The sequence below is a fragment of the Falco naumanni genome, chromosome 15 (assembly GCF_017639655.2).
Source record: "Falco naumanni isolate bFalNau1 chromosome 15, bFalNau1.pat, whole genome shotgun sequence".
In the NCBI taxonomy this organism is placed as follows: domain Eukaryota; kingdom Metazoa; phylum Chordata; class Aves; order Falconiformes; family Falconidae; genus Falco; species Falco naumanni.
Window position 1 is genome coordinate 22,711,791 of NC_054068.1, and position 18,093 is coordinate 22,729,883.

Genomic DNA, 18,093 nt, shown 5'->3' on the forward strand with positions numbered 1-18,093 from the left:
GCTTTTAATTACCTCCCTTCCAGCAGACCTCAGTCTAAAGACCCAAGACCAGAGAAAAGACATTTTGCAGTGCCAGGCTGACTAGTGGCATCCCGTGCGGTGAGGTTTCTGCACCTCCAGCCTCCTGGCAAGTTGGTATTGAGTGTACCTGGTACAACCTAGAGCTTACTGTGAATGTTCTGGAAATTATGCATATTATTTGCCACCTTCTCTGTTAAGGCTGGGGATGGTTTTCAGTTGAGGACAGTGGGTTTTGTCTGTGCATTGTAAGCAGACTGCTGTCTGCCTGTGTTTCTCTAATGGCACTTGGTTAGGGATGCTGTATGGTCTGAATTTTCACTTTCTGAGTCAGTCCAGTTGGCCCTTATGAGTCAGAAATAAGGTAGGGACAGGGTCTCCCAGCTTGAGCACTGGGAGGTGGAAACTCCTGATTTCTCTGTGCTGGGATTCTGGGGCTTAGACATCTGCCTGTCTGCGCTGACCCAGCTTTATTACAGGGCTGAAACTTCTGGCAGCTGGTTGGTTCCTATTCAGATTCAGAGATGCTGGTAATTTCTGTTGGTAGCTTTTCTTCTTTCTGCTTTTCGAAGAGAAGACCTCAGTATGGAAAACTCCCCTGTGCTAATAACCAAAGACCCTAAATTTGACTGTTCTATTGGTACAGCTGTGAAAGAGAGGATTGATTTCTTTTGTCCAAAAGCTTGAGCTGACATGTGTTCCTGATGCTGAAAACACTTTCTCTTTTCTCCATAGGTTCAGTACTGTGGCTTGCTGTTTCGCCATGAGGGCTGGCCCCTGTGTATTCATGAGAAGATTGTAGTCCAGCTGGCTTCCATTGATTGGCGAATCTTGAAGCCTGGTGACTTCTACCTCCAGGTGGTCCCCTATCTGAAGAAGTCTCCACGAATTGTATTGAAATGTTTGGCAAAAGACAAGCATAATGTAGAGGAAGTCGTGATTCCAGAAGTTTCCTATACCTCTATTTTTACTCTGCAATGGTTGAGTACTTTCAATGGAGAGCGGATGGGTATAGCACTGGAAAATTGTTTACTAACCACTGATGATAAAATATTTCGTGTCCCCTGGGATAAAGTGGTTAATCCTGAATTTATAAATAAACCAAAAATAATTGAAAACAATATAATCTCTCCAGAAATAACAGAGGAACGTTCGGCTTTGTGCCTCCCCATGGACCATGCTGAGCACAGTTCACCAGAACTAGGATCTCAGTGTCTACAGGAACAAAGTGCAAATCAAGACGTGGTCATTAGCAGCACAGCTCCGCAGTTAAGTGAAGCTCTTGTCAATGGTGTCTGTATAAGTCCTGTGCCTCAAGAGAACTTGAAAAGTGACCTTGAAGGGGAGTACGTTGAGCTGACGGAAGTTTCATTGCCCAGGTTTGGGCCACAGACAGGCTCTTTAACCCAGTCACTAGCTTTAAGTTATCTAACTCAGCCCAGAACACGAGTGAATGCATCTAAAGGCAAGCATAGGTTTATTGTTATTCAAGACAGTACCTACTCCAAGAACTTAGTTCAATCAGCACTTATGCAGAAGGAGCACTGTCAAGTGGACACTCTGAGGACTTCTGCTCCAGAAGTTCTCAAAAATGTAATTCCGTTGGAAAGCAACAAAATGATGGCACATGAAGAACTGTCTCCAGAAAGTCAGTTGTTACCAGGTGGTCCTGGAAACATGGGGAATAGTTTTTCTGTGGCTGAGTCTGCTGCCTGCAGTGCAGAAGATTTATCTGCAGAGCAGGAGGCCTGCAGTGAACACTTAATCGATTGGCGATATGCACTGTGCAGCTACAGCGACATGTGTGCTGGAGATGGTTTCAGCTGCAAAGCACGAATGCCCAGTGCTCCCCAAAACACGGAAGGAGAAAGTGATGATCCTAGTGGAAAACCTGGTGTTGAAATGTCAGAGCAGAGCCCAGAAACAATTCTACATGCTACTGCTGCTGAAGAGGAGGTTATACTGAGAGTACACGGAGAACCACTGACTGAGGGTCAAAATGAGGTGACACAGATAGGTGCCTCTCCTGTGTCTGTCCTAGGGCCTTCGGGACCACGTTGCACACTGAAGGAAGGTTCTCATGTTTCTTGCCAGAGTGTCAGTGAAAGTGTTGAGCCAGTCCAGGCCATCACATTGCTCATCACACCTGAGAGTTCAGATGTAGGCCTGGAGGGAGGCTTTCCTTTAGGGAACACAGCAGATGTAGGAGCAGTTGGTGCCTGCTGCAGTGATCAGGAAGCAAATCTTAGTTCTCCATTAAATCCTCCAGAACAGAACCAAGGAGAAGTAGGCGAATTCAAGCTGGGAAAAAGGGACAGCCCAGAGGAAGTCAAAGAGGTTGAACAAATACTGACTGTAAATGAGAGTCAGGCTAGTCACAGTCACTGTTCTGCTAAAGCTGCTACAGGTGGACTCTTGTCAGATGGTGAAGAGCAAGAGGTCTCTATCTGTCAGCATAAGAAAGCTGAAGAAGCCATACTGCTTCAAACTGCTCTGTCAGCAGAGGGTGATCAGATGGCAGAACAACTAAATAACAGTGACTCTTTGGGCCCTGATGCACAAGCAGAATGCTCAAGTCAATTCAGAACCCAGAGGTCTGGAGAGACATGTGAGGAACCACAAAGACGGATAGAAAACCAGAGCTATAAAAGTGAAGAGAATTCTTCGCTGAACCCACAGTGTGTTGCAGTACAGGACATGCAGGGAGGGGAGGAGAACCAAGGAAGCTTTTCTCATGGGGAAAAGTCACAGACTGTAGCCTTAAAAACACTGGAATCTATTGAAGAGGAACTGGAGGTTGGACCACTGTCCTCAGGACCCACTGAGGGGCATAAGGAGCCCACCGCTCTGTACTCCCACCAAGAGGCTGCTTCTAGGGCATCATCTCCTAAAGGTACAGCAATTGGATATTTATTTGTGTGTTTATCTGACAACATGGATCACAAGCAAAGCCCTCAGGAGGTACTGCTGACAAGTATGTCTGTTGAGAGGGTGAGGACTGGTAGCACAAACTACAGGAAAGTGATTAAGTTGTCATTTCTGTGGCTTGGAATTAGCTTTCTCTTCGCAGGTGTGTTTATTGGGGTATTTTGTTTAATAGTTCTTTGCAAATTTGCGTCAGTACAGAACAAAGTTCCAGTGTAAGAGACTTTCCATTTCAGCTGATCTGATTGCTGGCAACCACCTGTTACATTCACATGTCCATGATGGATGCATGCCGTAGGAATGTGCGAGGAGAGAATGCGTAACTGTACCAGTCTTTCATAGTTGAAAATTGGCTTTAGGAAGCTGTTTGTGGCAAGAGGAAGCAGCGGTGGATGCCACAGTAAAATACTAGTTGTGTAACATGACCTGAAGATCAACAAATATGTGTGCAGGTAAACTGATTCAAGAAGCAAACTGAAGAGTTGAGGGATTCCCCCACCCCCACCCCCCCTTCCCTCCCTCTGGCATTCTTTCTTCAGCTTGGTTATGTTTCAAGTAGTAGCTGTTTAACTTGAGTGGGAGAGCACAGAGAAATCAAGCATCTAACTTAAACTCAAATGGTATGTTCAAGCAGGCGTTGACCTGCCTTCTTGATGCCTGAGTTCCTGCACTGGAGCTGTGCTCCTTCAGAAGGAATTGGGCAGGCAATCCAGGCCTCTCTGCCTTCTGCACCAGACTGTAGGCAGGCAGAGTATAACCGCATGGACGTGGCATTGACTTTGCCTAGCTCTGCTGAGTCTGGAAAGCTGTATCTAGATATGCAGATCACACTGAGGAGCGTGTGTGTGGTGGGTGTGGGTGAAACGTGCCATTCCAGTTCAACAGCTCTCATTCCCCAAGACCCCTGGCTAGGAAAATTACCTGACTTGAAATATTAGAGTGAGGACTCTAGAAAGGGTCGGTGGTATAGACCCACATTGGTAGAGTGTGTCCGACCCTGTGGAGGAAGAGATCAAGACCTGGTTGTCTTTGGACAGGCTGCCAGTGTAATGCTTGTGCTAGTCCTAACTGGTGTGGATAAGAGCCTACACCACTGCTGCAGCACGGCTGTTTGGCTGCAAACACAGCCAAAGGGACACAAGTGTCCAGAAGTAAAATTTTACCTGATGCCTTAGTGTTACCTCCTAATGGAGCTAAAGTGGCTGTTGATTAAAATGAAATTTCATTAACAGCTGCACCAAAACACTTTACTTTTGTAATTGGGCAAGCCCACGGTTGCCAGGTATTTCTGATACTTTTGGAGTGACAAGTATTTCTCTTCTTTGAAATGGAGGGATCAGCTCAAAAGTTTCTGTTTCTGAAGTGTGTGTGTCTGTGAGCATCTACTCCCATGAGCAGGAAAAAAGAGGTCACCTCGTGCCTGTCCGTAGCTCTCGGGGCATGTATGCCAGTGTGTAACTATGCCATGGGTATCTGTTCCCCTGACCAAGCTGAATCTGGCTTGACTTCGTGTTTACACAGGACCGGACCTCAGAAAACCTGGGCTATATTGAGTGCTGGGTGTATGCTTTCCTCACGACTAGTGGCTGCTTGTTCAGTGTTCCCATCTCCTCTGTCTAAAATTAGCCAGGTCCAGTTTGCGTATGAGATAGTCAGTGTGGTGTTCTTGCTGCTCCACAGGATAAGTCTTGGCTGCTGCTGTGGATTTCAGCAATGACGGACCCCTCTGGGGTATGTGTGGAGTTTGTTTTTAATGAGAGACAATTTAAATGTTTCTGGGGGTTTGGCTGCAGTGACATTTGTGGCCCAGTTCTGATGATGTTAAACTTTGGCATTGCAGTTAAAAAACACCAACCCTGTTACCTCAGAATTTATAAAGCAAAAGAAACAACCTAAATCATCAGGAAAATGCCCCAAACTAACCAACCAAACACTTTAAGGCACAGGGCAGCTCAAATATCTGTTAATGCTGGGAGTATTTCTTAAACACTATAGCTGGAACTATAATAAACTTAATCCATTAAATTACATCTGATTGCTTTGAGATCCAAACAAGCCATCCCCTTATCTAGCCCCATTAAACCCTCAGAGGTATAACAAGAAGATAATTCAGAGATAAAATTACAAAGTGAAGCAAATGTCCTACAAATTCTGGTCTTCTAGCTGTCTGTAGACAAGTTAAATTCTCTGTAACTGTGTCTTTTGGGGTCATTTTGCTACTATGATTGGAAGCTGTGGGTATCTTGCCTAAACTATAAATAACAACAAAGCTTAAGCTTTACTGGATCAATTCAAATCTGCAGTTCACACCTCAGCAGTAGTGGGCAGGTGCATGATTTGCGCTTTGAGGTGGAGGAACTTGCTTGTTACGGCAGACGTTGTCGGGTATGTCAAAAGATACATTCAGAACTGGAACATCTGAGTTTGCTGTGTCTCCAGATTTTTCCTTGTCCCTTAACTCTCTCCCAGTGAGCCTATCTTCCACACAAATACAGTCTAACTTAGAAAGATTTTGAGGTAAATGTGAGCTATTTTGAGTTGGTAGCTAAAAATGTATACTATTCCATTCGCAGATAATGTGACTGCTGTTTTTCCCTAATGACTAACTGTAAGTGAAAGTGAATTTTGAAACTTTGTGGCTCTGGAAAGAATTCCTGTAGTTTGGGGGTGGAAAGTATCTTGATATTCAAGAAATTGGCTGAAGAGCCACACAGGGGCATATTCAGCAGCACCTGTTAGGGCATTCCATTCCTGCTCTCTGTTACTGTGTGATGTTAGCATAGATGATACTGGTGCCGGGGCAGTTTGCAAAAAAATGCTAATGTCTCTTTGAAATGCACACAAGCAAATCCTCCTCTACCACTTCCTTAACCTGGGGGAAAGGTGGAACCTGCAAACATGGCAAATTCAGATGTCCCAGTTCTTAATTTGCTTTTTGATGTAATCCTCCGCATTGTACAATTTCCGCTTTAGTAAATGCCTCCACCCCAGTTTGCAAATAACAAACAGTGTGCTTGGGCCTGTTTGGAGAGAGGTGGAAGCTGCAGATCTCAACCGAGCCCAGGAAGCTTAGGGAAGAGGTTTGTTTGGGCAAGATCTATGCAGTCTGGAGGCTGTGCAACTCCAGTGAGGTTTCCCTGAGGCTGAAAAGCTCCAGTACCAAGACAGTGTCTGGTGAGCTGAGCAAAATGCTTCTCTTTTCTAGCTTGTGGGAGCTGCTGCCTCATTCATAAGAGATATTCAAAGCAGGGCTGCCATGTACGTTTGTCTTTCTCTTACCCAGGTATAGTACCTTCAGTATAGCTATGTTCCCTTTCTTGTCTTCTATAAATGCCACCTTTTGGTCCTCTTTGCAGGCTCTCTTCATTTAATGCAGATTTCTTTAGTATAAACTGCGTGGTTCAGCTTACTGCCAGGCCTTACAGCTCCTTGAGAAGATGATTCTGTGTTCTCCTAGAAAGTCTATAAGCCCTTAATGGGAAACCTTTGGAACACAACTTACATGACACTGTGGTCTTCAAGATACCCCATCTATGGGAGATCAGTGCCCCTCTAAAATGCTGCTTCAGGAAGGCCTAGCAGCATTGTCCAAAGCGAATGACCTCTGGCATCATTGGGAAGTGGAGACTGAGGTGGCACTAGGAACAGAACTGGGCTCTGATGTGTCCCAGAACTGCAGATCCCTGAAGCCATCGCAGCCGCTTATGTGGCCAAATGCAGTGGATGCCAAGCTGGGTCCCAGGGATGCTCCCTCAAGAGGGGTGTTACCAAGGAGTAATGAGCACCCGCCCCATCATGGCCTTGATGGTGCAGAGCTTTGGAGCCCCTCCTAGTTTCCCCCCCCTGCTGTCAGGTAATTTTGCACAGTGAGCCATGATGCTTAGGGCACTTCTCTCACCCACTTTAGCAATTTTGAAAGCAGTTTGGGCTGAGCCTCAACCTGTAAACCTCCTTCACTGCTAAAACTTGTATTGAAAGCCACTTCAAGGACTGCTTTGTTCCTGGTCCTGCTCTTTAATGAAGTATTGGAATCTGTTAGTAAATAAACTGAGTCAAGTGTCAGCATTGTTGATGCAGCAGGAAGGTAGGATGGTTGAAGTCAATTTTAAATAGCAATTAAGATGTCTGACTTCATAGCAAGCAAATAAATACCCTACTCTTATTTTCCTAAAGAAAGGTTGATTTTTTTTTTTGTTTTGTTGGTAGATATTGAAGTATCAGGATTTGCAGCGAAGTATAGCCTTTTCTTTAGTATATCTTTGTGCCAAACGGTAGGATAGCCAGGCTGTGTGCTTATGATGCTAAAGACGTGTTGTTGAAGACATATTGTTGGCTTCTTATTCTTACAATGTTGGGAAATGGGGAATAATTCTTCTTACACAGTAGGTATATATTTTTTTCTTCTCGCAGCTACTTTCACATGAAAATTGAAACTTGATAAAACTAGAGTTAGTTTCCATGTAGTAGCTAAGATACTTAATTTTAGAACTAACTGATTTTGGTAACTTGTACTTTAGAGCTGAGATGTCAGGCAGAGGAAGCATTTTCTCCAGTTCTCAGACAGAGGTGATTGGTGTAATCATCCTGTTCTTCAGGGTTTTAGAATAGGTTTCTGACTTCCACAATAACTGTTAATTAAAAAAGTCTGGACAAGAACAAGGTCTCTTTAGCTAATTTCCAGCTGCTTTGTCAGCCTCAAGTTGACTTCATATTTTCAGGAACTAATCTGAAAGTGGTGTTGGGGGAGTAATTCAGCTCTGATGGAGCAGTTCTCCCTGTCAGAAGCTGGTTTATCACTTCAGCATGCTCAAGCTGCTGGAGCTTAGCCAAGGACTTGCACCGCACCAGATTTTCAGGCTGTGAGCAGACATGTGCTGTTTGGTATGTTACCTTTAAAAAATTATTTGACTACAGTAATCCTGATCTGAATTGAGTTTTTGTAACTTGCAAACTTGACAATGAATTGGTTTATTTTCTTGGTATTACAGTACTGTTGATGTTATAACCAGTTCTGGAACATGCACTCTGCTGGCATGAGGGCTGGAGGAGCTGCCGACTGCTGGGGCTGGGGGCACGTCCCTCCACAGGGTCCCACCTGGGACCTTTTGGGTGGAGCCGTGCCTGAGATTCTGGCTGCTGCTTGTCTTACAGGGATGGTGTCAGAGGGGGCAGAGATGAGAAAAGAAGCAACTGGCACAGATGTGTTGAAACCAGTGAGTAAAGTCAGTGCCCTGGAGGTAACCTCAACATCTATTACTCCCCCAACATCCCCGTCTTCTAGGACTGCCTGGGGTGGTCGGTCTGCACGTACCATAGCCAAGGATGTGAACCCCGAAGTGCTCAGGAGTGGAGTTGCCTGCCTGCCTGGTAAGTAGCTGAGCCAGAAACTGCCTGGGAAGCGTGGTTTGTAGGAGGGCAAGGGAGATGGGCCTCTGTTTACAGCACTGCAGACTGGTGCCAATTGCATTTCTTTAACCCCAGACCTCTCCAGAAGCATCACTTCTTGAATCCTCTAAAGTTGCTGGATGGGAAGGGCAGGAAGTAGAACTTCCTCTCATGAAAGTAATGTTAACTTGCTCTTTGGAGTCTCAAAATGTTAACCAAGCATGTATGAGTCAGAAATGCCAAATCGGTGGGCTCACACCAGTAGTTCAGAAAGAGAAGAGTGAGGGTGCAGCTAATGATGGGCTGGTGGTCCTGACTTCAGACCTGGACGAAACAGTAGAAACTTGATTCACTTGGTAGGTAATTAAAGGATAGGAGTGTGGAAGATGCTATTTGACAGTGCTCTTGTAAAACCAGTTTTATTTTTGGTAATTAGAAGTTTGGTTGATTAAATGTATAATAGATTTTTAGAAAACATTTGATTTCATGACACATAGTGCTGAAAGGAATATCCGAATGAAGTGTGGGTGAACAGCGTGTGGGATGAACAACAGCGTAGCTAAATAGCAGATGACAAAATGCTGTCAAGGGAGGACTTCCCAGAATTGTTCTGCTGAGATCAGTTGTAGGTCAGATGTTACTCAGTGTTTGCATCTGATATGGCAGCAAGTATCAAATTGCTGCAATGAAACTTCGGTACGGGACACAGGGTGGCAAACAAAGCTGAGGCTGTTGGACAGAGCAGCCAGGATCGCTTGGTGTATAGGACCCGCACAAGAGGTCTTTGTGCTTAACCAAATTCAAATTAAAGCAGAGGAGGCGAGATCTGCCTCTTCGGTGTGAAACAGCCGTTTGGCAGCATCTGCGTAAGCAGCCCCTGTGAGCTTCCTTCCATCCACAGCCCAGGAGAGGGGTGTCCAGAGTGGGGCAGGAAGATAGCTGCGTTCCATCGGCTCAGGAGCCATGTATGAGTTGAAGCTTGGCTAGAGAGCAGAGGAGAGGTCAGGCGTACCTGTGCAGTGTGGAGAAGTTGGAAAGAAGAGCAGAAAGGCAGCACAGGGATCTCCTGCTCAGTGCTGGGGCTGCGAGACCGATTTTGACCTCAGGTGTGTAAAGAAGAGATGACTAGCCAGGATAAGAAGGTGATTTTTGCCTCTGCGTATTTGTTGGTGATGCCTCCCAAATAGTTTGGGCTGCTCTGATGCCTCTGTTATAAAAGGAAATGGTGAATATTGGAGGTGGTGCAGAGAAGGGTAATGACACTTCCTTGTAGCTGAGTTGGATGTCTTGTGGCAAGAGACTGAAAGGTTGTTTATCTCATAAGATGATTGAGAATGAGGTGGAAACAGCTTTGTACAGGGAAAGAGCAACGGGAAATAAGACTTTTCCATGTGCAGGGAAGAAGGAAAGGGAAATAAAACTTTTCCAGCCTTCTGGAAAAAGGTGAAATGAGAAACTGAGTGCAGGGTGGAGTTACGGTACATTCAGACATGCATTGGGAGGTAAATTGTTAAAACAAATTGCAAAGAAGTATTTCTAATCTTCTGGTCTGCTGATCGGTTTGGACATTTTTATCATGTGTACTACAGCCAAAAAATTACAGGATTTGAGAAGGGCCTTTCAGACGAGCTCGTAGTCCATGCTATTGTAGAAGCTTGACTATGTGAGCTAATGCTCTAGTTGTTTCCTTTGTCACAAATTCCTGTCATAATGTCCCTGGGACAACATACCTAAGGGAGGAATCATGTTTTCTGTAGAACCAGTATTGGATTTGACTGATATCTCTTCTCTCACATGTATCCTTTTGGATTTTGGTGGGCAGTCTTCACACCTGAGGGAGTGCACTCACCTCTCAGTTAAATGCTTTATGTTAGATATTGGTTATGATATAATAATTGCATTAGAAATTGTAATTTCTATAATGAATAGTGAATAAGAATGAATTAATGAACTAGTGGCTGATGAAGCTAGGAAGAGATTTTCCTTTCAATTCTGCATTCTGCTCTTGAATCATCTGGTTATGCCACTGTTGGAGACCTAGTCCTCGTGGATGGGGTTGCTTTTTTGACCTGGTCAGGCAATTCCCAGGATCCTGTATGGAAGTTCAAGGTTAATCAAGTTCTGGGGATGCCCAGCCTTCCTGATGGACAAAAGATTTTTCTTCAGAGTAAGAAAGTTTTTACTGAGCCTGGTTAAGCTAGTAATTGAGTGCCTTGCTTTTTTTATTTTCTGATGATCCCCTTAGTTTATTAGTTGCAGGTCAAACTTTTTCTAATTTCTCTCCTGCTCTTTGATTATACAGTGTCCAGAATACAGCATTTCGGGAGTATTGAAACTCTTGAATCACACAGATGGAAGGTTTTTGTCCCTGATGTTAGCAGGAGAAAGCCTGTGTTACAGCCTGGTCACTGGGACGAAGAAAGCCCTGATTCTGAACGATGCCCATCTGTGTCTGTGGCCCTTACTCAAGTCACGTCCCAGTGACAGATTGAGATCACACCAGGGCAGTTTTCTGTGCTTGGGGCTGTCCGTCTGTATCTCTTCCACCTGTCAACTCACATGCTTGTCCCTGGGATGGGGAGAGAGGTGGTCCAGGACAGTGTGTTCTGTGGTAGCAATGAAGATCAGAAGAGACATAAAGACAGCTTTCTCTAAGCCTCTGGTTTTGTCTTGTGCTTGGGATTCCACCCCCACCCCACCCACCCCCCACTCCCCATTTGTATGACAAGAGAAGGCTGCTGTTTTTGTGGATTACTTTTCACACAATAAAGGTGTAGTCCTTGCTGCAAGTTACACATCCCTTACCTTCTTGGCGACGTGCGCAAGTGCAGAGTGCTGGTCGCCTGCGCAGGCTCACTGCAGAGGCACTGCCTGCTTTTGAATGGCAGAGGCGGCTCTGGGTCGCTGAAGTGGTGTGCCCACCTGCTCTTTACCTATCCCTTGCATCTGGAGAGAAGGCTGGACACAGTTCTGGCATTGGCACTGTTACATCTTTCTCTTCAGAGTTCCTGGTGCATGTTGTGGCTAAAGCCTAAAGCCAGGCTATCATTTAGTTTTGGGAGCTCGTAGAGCGGGCTTGATCCCTGTGATAAGCTGTGTCTTTGGGCTTTTGGAAAGCAGGGGGCAGAGAACTGTCTAACTGAAGCAGAGATGATTCTCCTTCCTTGACATATCACTACTCAGCTGTGGTGCCCACTGTGTGCCAGCTCTCAAACTAATAAAACCTGGCACCGATTCTGCCCTTGTCAGAGCTGTAGATGGGCAAGAGTGTGCTCCTGGGCCATGTGCTCTGCAGCCTCTGAGGAGCAGCTCTGGGCTTCTGCTCTAGGGCTTTATCCCCAGGAGATGTCTGGTTATGTGCTAGGCTCAGCCTGTGGTGTGTGCCCAGTCTCATTAGGTAGTGCATGTTGTTCTGCAGACCTGTCTGCATTCTCGGCTGGCAGCAATGTGAATATTGTAACATAAGTGGAGGTCAGATTATTTATCTTGAGTTTATGACACTCTTGCTTTTCTCACAAGCCTGGGTTATCATGAGCCAACTTATGCTGTATTTTATGAAGAATGGGTGTTTAGGTAGAAGAAAACAGTTGAAATTTAACACTACCGTGAGAGAAAGACAAGCAGAGCTCAGCTACTTCACTCTGGCACAGCATTTGGGTACTTGGGAGTATGTTTATAGCCTGCTGCAATCTACAACATACGCTCTGTCAAGTTCTGGGGATCGTTTCCAGGAAGGTGATGGGGTGGTAGTAGGGCAATATGAGGTATACACACCTGGAATCAGGCTCTGTTGACTTCCTTGTGCGACTTTCACATCCCCCCCCCCCCCCCCCCCCCCCGCTCTTTCTACAGGTACCAGAGATAAATCAGGACGTGCAGTGGCCATAATAACAACAAGGAACACGGCCTGGTTAAACCCCCACTGCAATACCACTGAGCTCGTACGCCTTCTTCTGTACTTGCATAGCATCCCAAGGTTTGTGACACTCCTGGCCTGACAAGGTGGACAGCTGCTGCCATGTCCAATTTGCCTTTTGGGGAGGGGCGTGGAAGCTGAGGTAGTGAGTGGAACAGGTTGACTTTTATTGGCCTAGAAACCTGGTACAAACAGTTCCAAGACTGTACAGATGGGGTCTTCTGCTAGAGTGACCTGGCTTATGTTCAGTAAGGACTTTGGCTGTTCTGTATGTGCCTTGTGCACACGGTGTGATATAATTAGGTATGTACTGAATGTTTTCGTGCATTGCTGTGAATCCAAGCCATTCTTGCTGTCCTTCATTAGCTCAGAAAATGGGATTTGGGAGTTGTGATGGGGCAGTCATGCAGCAGGTCCATGATGCAGTGTTGTGACATGATATTTTAGGGCGAGGCCTCCAAATTGAGAGGGAGGGAGGATCTCCAAGGGTTCAGAAAATCTGTCTTAATGCCTGGCTGACAATTGTTTTTGGAGTCTGCAGGCTGGAGTTGGCTGCAGCTACACTTTCTTTCACTGTGACAGACTCTTCCCAGCTCACCTCAGGCTCTACTGAGACTTTGGTTCACTTTTAGACAATTAAGAAGAGGTAAAGCTAACTCTGTAGGTGATTTTTTTTTTTTTTTCTTTTTAAACCTTTTAAACCGTAGTTAAAGGGAACAGGCTTAACCCATGAGAAGGCTTCAGCTGCTCACACTTTGTTTCTTATGCTTTTCCCTTCAAATCTGATTGTGGGTGAGATAGGCTTTGGGTCTGATACAGAATGGCTGTTCTTGTGAAGCAATGTGGCTGAGGCCAAGCTTGTCCCTGAATGCAATTAGAAAGGCCTGGTTTTCCTGTGTGGATCACCCAGAGTGGGTATCAGCACTTCTGCCATCAGTGAGATGTATCCTAGGAACTGGAGGAAAGGGAAGTTCAGGTGGAAATAGCAAAGGTAAAACTAAGCAATCCAGATGGTGGCTTCCATGTATGTATTTTAGTTAGGCGAAGGTAGCCAGTTAGTTCCCTGGCCTTACAGAGCTATAATGTACTGGTTTTTTTCACTCTGTCATGACTACGGGTTCTGTTTCCATAGTTTTGTTGATTTTAATTGGTGACAAATGTGACCTCTTTTTCTCTGTTCTTGCAGACCAGAATGTCAGGCTTTGGGTCTGACTGTTCTTGTGGATGCTCGTCGTTGTTCACCAGTTCCTGCTCTCTTCAAGGCATTCAGCATATTGCAGGTGAGCTCTGAGCTTGGGCAAAGGAACACTAGTTGGCTGCTTGTCTTGGTTGAATGTTGTATCTCCATCTGCTGCTTATGTCTCCACCTGCCACTTGGATTCCAGTTGGCTTTGAGAGGTGCAGTTATGCACCCAGCCCTGTTTTAGGAGAATGACCTGGACTTGCCAGACCATGGACAAAGCAAAAACCTGAAGCAAATCTGAGTTAGGGGAGAACACCCCTCCCCACCCCTCCAAATTTGCTTCCATTTCTGTGCTGAGAACAGCCTGTACCCAAGTCTAAAGGCTGTCATGAATTATCAGGCTTGGAGATGTTGTCCATTGCACTGAGAGTTTGTGTGAAATATGCAGGGATTTTTGCCCATGATGGAGAGGGAGGAAGTGAGGCCTCTGCCTGCTATGGAGGGAAGAACACTGCCTGTCATGCCAGGTGGAAGAGCACATGCAGCTGTTGATGTGGCTGTCAGTGAATGATTGGAATCAGACATGCTGTAACTCTATATCGCTTCAGGTCAAAGGCTTTCATATCAGTCACTTGGAAAGCAAACAGGTTGTGTGGGCCCCCCTCCCAAATAGCTTCTACCTCCTGCTGTTAGAAAGCCAAGGAGTTGCTGGGTCGTGGCTATGACTAATCTTATTTAAGCAGGTGTTCCTTTTTAAGCAGAGTTTAGGTCTCTTAGGACTCAAACTCTGCAGACTGGAACAGGGCAATGTTTTAATGAAGCTGGTGTCTCTGTGGTTTATGCACTTCAGTGCCACATCTGAGAGTTGGGGCTGAATCAGTCTGTACTCCTGCTTCCTGGGCTGGGTGGAGCTGTCAGCTCTATCAGTGGGCTCATTCTCCGTGGTGAAGGAGTAATCTGGTGCTCTGCTCGGTTCGGCAGAGGTAACAAGCAAGTATCTTCTCTTTTATGCTGTGCCCACATGCCAGTGGGCTTGCTAAAGCTTTTGAGCATTTCGTTGCTGATGTGAGTTGCATGGTCGTCTTAGTGGAATGGTTTGGAAATCAGCAACATGTTGAGATGGTCCCCAGTCTCGTACAAGCATGGCAGGAATAAAGCCATTCTAACCTTAAGTTTCCTAACCTCTGAAATGAAGGTGGGGGGTAAGTGTTTTGCAGTGCCTCTGTAATATCTTGCTGTGATGGCTGTTTGGCTCTGAGCACCTCGTTATCAGGGTGGTGCAACAGTTAGTTAACAGGGATTAATGTGCTGCAAAACAGATTGCTGGAGCTGAGCGTGTGCTCCAGGTAACAGTGACTGACAGAGGCTAATTACTCTGCTTGTGGTTTTTTGTTCCTTACCTTGACTCTTCTGCAGACTCCATAAAGGAGACCTGTTCAGCTAGCTCATCATCTAGTTATGGCACAGGAATAATTCCTGGGTTCCTCTGAGCCTTTTGGAGATCCTTAGCGTTTATCTCTGTGATCCCACAGCAGTACTGTCATCTGCTCTGAAGCAAGGATTAGAGGAATACAAAAAAAGCTGACTGTGACTACAGTGAGTTTTCTAGAGTGCAGCAGGGTTTGCTGGCCAGTGGATGCAGAAGCACAGTCTGTAAGGTCACAGAACAAATCATCTCTTCGGGGTCCTTTCTGAAATCCCTGACACATCTCCCAGTGTCTCTTAGCTCTGGCAGACTGTCTCTGGAACTCATTTCTCTGCTGTTCTACTGTCTACTTCAACAGGCTTTTATTTACACAGATTTTCTGAAGCCTACTATGATAATATTGGTAGAATCTGTTAAATGTTGAGATCCAGTGTTGCTTGTTCAATTTTGAACGGTTGCTTCCCTCTTGACAGCTGTAAGGAGCACTGCTTCACGGTGTGTAAGCACAGGTCAGCTGCCCTAATGCAGAGTCCCTTCCCACTGCAGCGCTCTGGTCTGTTAATGCTAGAGAACCTCCCTGGGGAGGGGAGGCTGAGTCCACAGGTTTCTGGGTCAAGATCTGTCAGTGAAGAAATATTACTTTCACTTCTCCATCTTTCCAGAATGAAAGCATGAATGGAATTAAGTGCTAATAGCCAACTTTTGGTGCTTGCAGTTAGTTTTCCCTACAGCACTGGGACACTGACAGCTGCTCTGCGTAGATCCATGTAGTAAACTGGTGAAAGCTTCTCATCCTCTCTGCCTTTCAGGGTGGGGGCAGTTGTGTTCTGCAAGACTTTCTTCCCTCTTCCTTTTTGGAATATGAGTGGCTGGGAAGTCGTTTTGTCCCAGGCAGTGCTGGGAGCAGGGGCAGAATAAAGCGCTGCAGCAGAGTTAGCTCAGGAAGAAGCAGGAGGAATTCTGGCAGCTCTGTATGGAGGTGGAGGGAAATGCACAGTGCGTACGTGCTGCAAGAATAGATCACGCTTGTTCCTGTGGGAAGCTGCATAATGATGCTTTGGAGCAAGGGTTTTTGCGGAGGTAAATGCTGCTGTGATGTTTGGTCACAGGTTGTCACCAGTAAGCTCTGTGCTGGGGGGCCTGTTCAGAGGAACTTTGCTGCTCAGTAGCGCTGGGCCAATCCCTTGGTCAGTGAGCAGGCAGTGGACAGTGGAATATGTGCAGTGGCCTTCAGTGAACAGGTATCTGTGGTATTTCCCTGTGCCTGAGTCTTTATAAAGTGAGATTCTTTCGAATGTTGCATATCGGCGTGAAAGCTTAATCCTGTAATTGCTGCATCTGTGTGTTGGATTGGGAAGGGAAGAGTCTCTTATGAAGACAAAGAAATACAGTAGCGCCTGAAAGCAGAAAAGTTCTGTGCAAACCTTTCTGCTCTAGAGGTGTATTTGCATGCCATGTTATCTGCAGAGCAGAGGACCTTGGTCTGATGTTAAAGACCAGGAACTTCCTACTACTCCATTACAAGCGGTCACTTTAGGATTGAACACGGTATTTGGGGACTCTCCTATCTGCATTCCTGGCAACCTGCGCTTCAAACTGTGCCAGTGTTGTTAATCTGGCCGTGGGCCTCCATTTGCGTCAGGAAGCCAGAATACTGTTTGGAAATTCAGTCTGAGAAAGATGGAAGAAAGTACCTAATTCTGTTTTTAAAGATTAATAATAAAAGGATGGGGTTTTTACCCTGCTGCTTTCTGAGCTCCTGTTCATGCCCCACTATTCTATGCTGTCCGCACTGTGCCTGTTTTGGAGGTGTGTGTGGGGAGTTTGTTTCTGTGTTTCCAGGCAGCTGGTTTTGTTAGCAAAGGTGGTAAGAGATTGTGCAGAAAGCTGCAGGAAAGCTTCCTGGGGGTAGCATCCTGCTGCTTCCAGCTCTGCCTGTCTCCCGAGGCACTCCTGTTTCAGTCAGTTTGGGTTCTGTCCTCAGTAGTGGATGAGACAGACTTCTCTTCAGCTGATTAAAGGGGAAAAAAAAAAAGCTGGAAAAAACGTTATTTCTTTAGAAATACTACTTCTTGGCTTGGAAAACCCAGAACTCCTCCCCTGACAGGTTTATTTGTGAACGTTTTTTCAGTTTTTATTTTCAGGAGTAGCAAACAAGCGAGTGTTTTGGCTGTTGTAATCTTGTGTTACACCATCACTACCTTTATCCCTTACTCTGATTGCACAGCTCATAACTGCTGGAGTAGAAGAGGGATTGTGAAAGAATAAATTTATTTAGTACCATGATCTGTCTTGAAACTGTGGCTGGTCTCCATCCTTCAGTACCTTCTAGCAGAGAAATTCAGAGCTGCTGATACAGCTCTAACACCTCCCCATCCTCTCTTCCGATGATGTTCACTATTTACTTAATACAGCCTAATTATGCAATAAATTCTTTTTGGCCTTTTGATCAGTGTTCAAGTAGCAGTGAAAGTGTCAATTATTTGCTTTGGAGAAAGGGATTTGAGAAGACATAGAAACCTCTCATGGTTTTGGAAGGTGTTTCAGTTGCATTTTTTCCTGCCTGTTCAAAAGGACCCTGGTTTAAGACTAGATGAGAGAAAGGTCTTTTTCCCTCTGCTTTGGAATCACTGCCACTGATTTCACTCACAGAACTGGGTCTCCTTGTGTTGGCATTGTTTCTTAATTTCTGTACTGGGCCCAGCTTACCTCTCTGCTCTGGCTCTGCTGCTCCTGTTGGATATTTAACCCTAAGCACTACTGGAGCCATTTATTTAAACAGGTTTCTGTTGCTGTGGTGGGCTGCTGTGTGGCTGGTTCCTTGCAGCTCAAGCAATACCAGAAAGGATTTGTTCCTTGACAGTTTCAGATATCTTTGCAGAGACAAAGACCATCTAGAAGACATCTAGATGGGATGGCTCTTACTTAACCATGAGGCATGACAGCTTAAACGGTTATTCTCCTTGCTCTTCCAGTTCAGGCATCATGTATGTAGTGGGCCTTGTCTCCATGGTCTGGATCTTTCTGCTACATCTCCCTCTTCCTGCTGTCGCTCTCTGTGCCCGTTTCTCACTTCCCTGTAGAATGCTTCTATAATCAGAGAGCTGCTCCTGGATCACAGAGTTTGAACTAGAGCTGCCAGACATCCCTTGTATTTGGAATTTCTGTCGCTTTAACAGTAGCAACAGGATGCAAGGCCTTGATTGTGAGTTGGCAGTAAGTAAAGACAAGATGACATTT

The 18,093-nt window shown here is 45.6% G+C and overlaps 1 protein-coding gene across 4 annotated transcripts in view; it reads left to right on the forward strand.

Annotated features, from left to right (window-relative positions):
- PLEKHG4 (pleckstrin homology and RhoGEF domain containing G4) overlaps positions 1-18,093 on the forward strand; it is an 89,613-nt gene that overhangs the window by 21,551 nt on the left and 49,969 nt on the right. For all 4 annotated transcript variants that reach the window (XR_005831101.1, XM_040615195.1, XM_040615197.1 and 1 more), the window contains exons 3-6: positions 754-2,911; positions 8,095-8,310; positions 12,181-12,304; positions 13,431-13,524. Coding sequence is in view for 3 of the 4 variants with exons in the window: in XM_040615195.1 (XP_040471129.1) it covers positions 754-2,911; positions 8,095-8,310; positions 12,181-12,304; positions 13,431-13,524 (2,592 nt within the window). In the remaining variant the exon portion in view is untranslated. The remainder of the gene's footprint in view (positions 1-753; positions 2,912-8,094; positions 8,311-12,180; positions 12,305-13,430; positions 13,525-18,093) is intronic.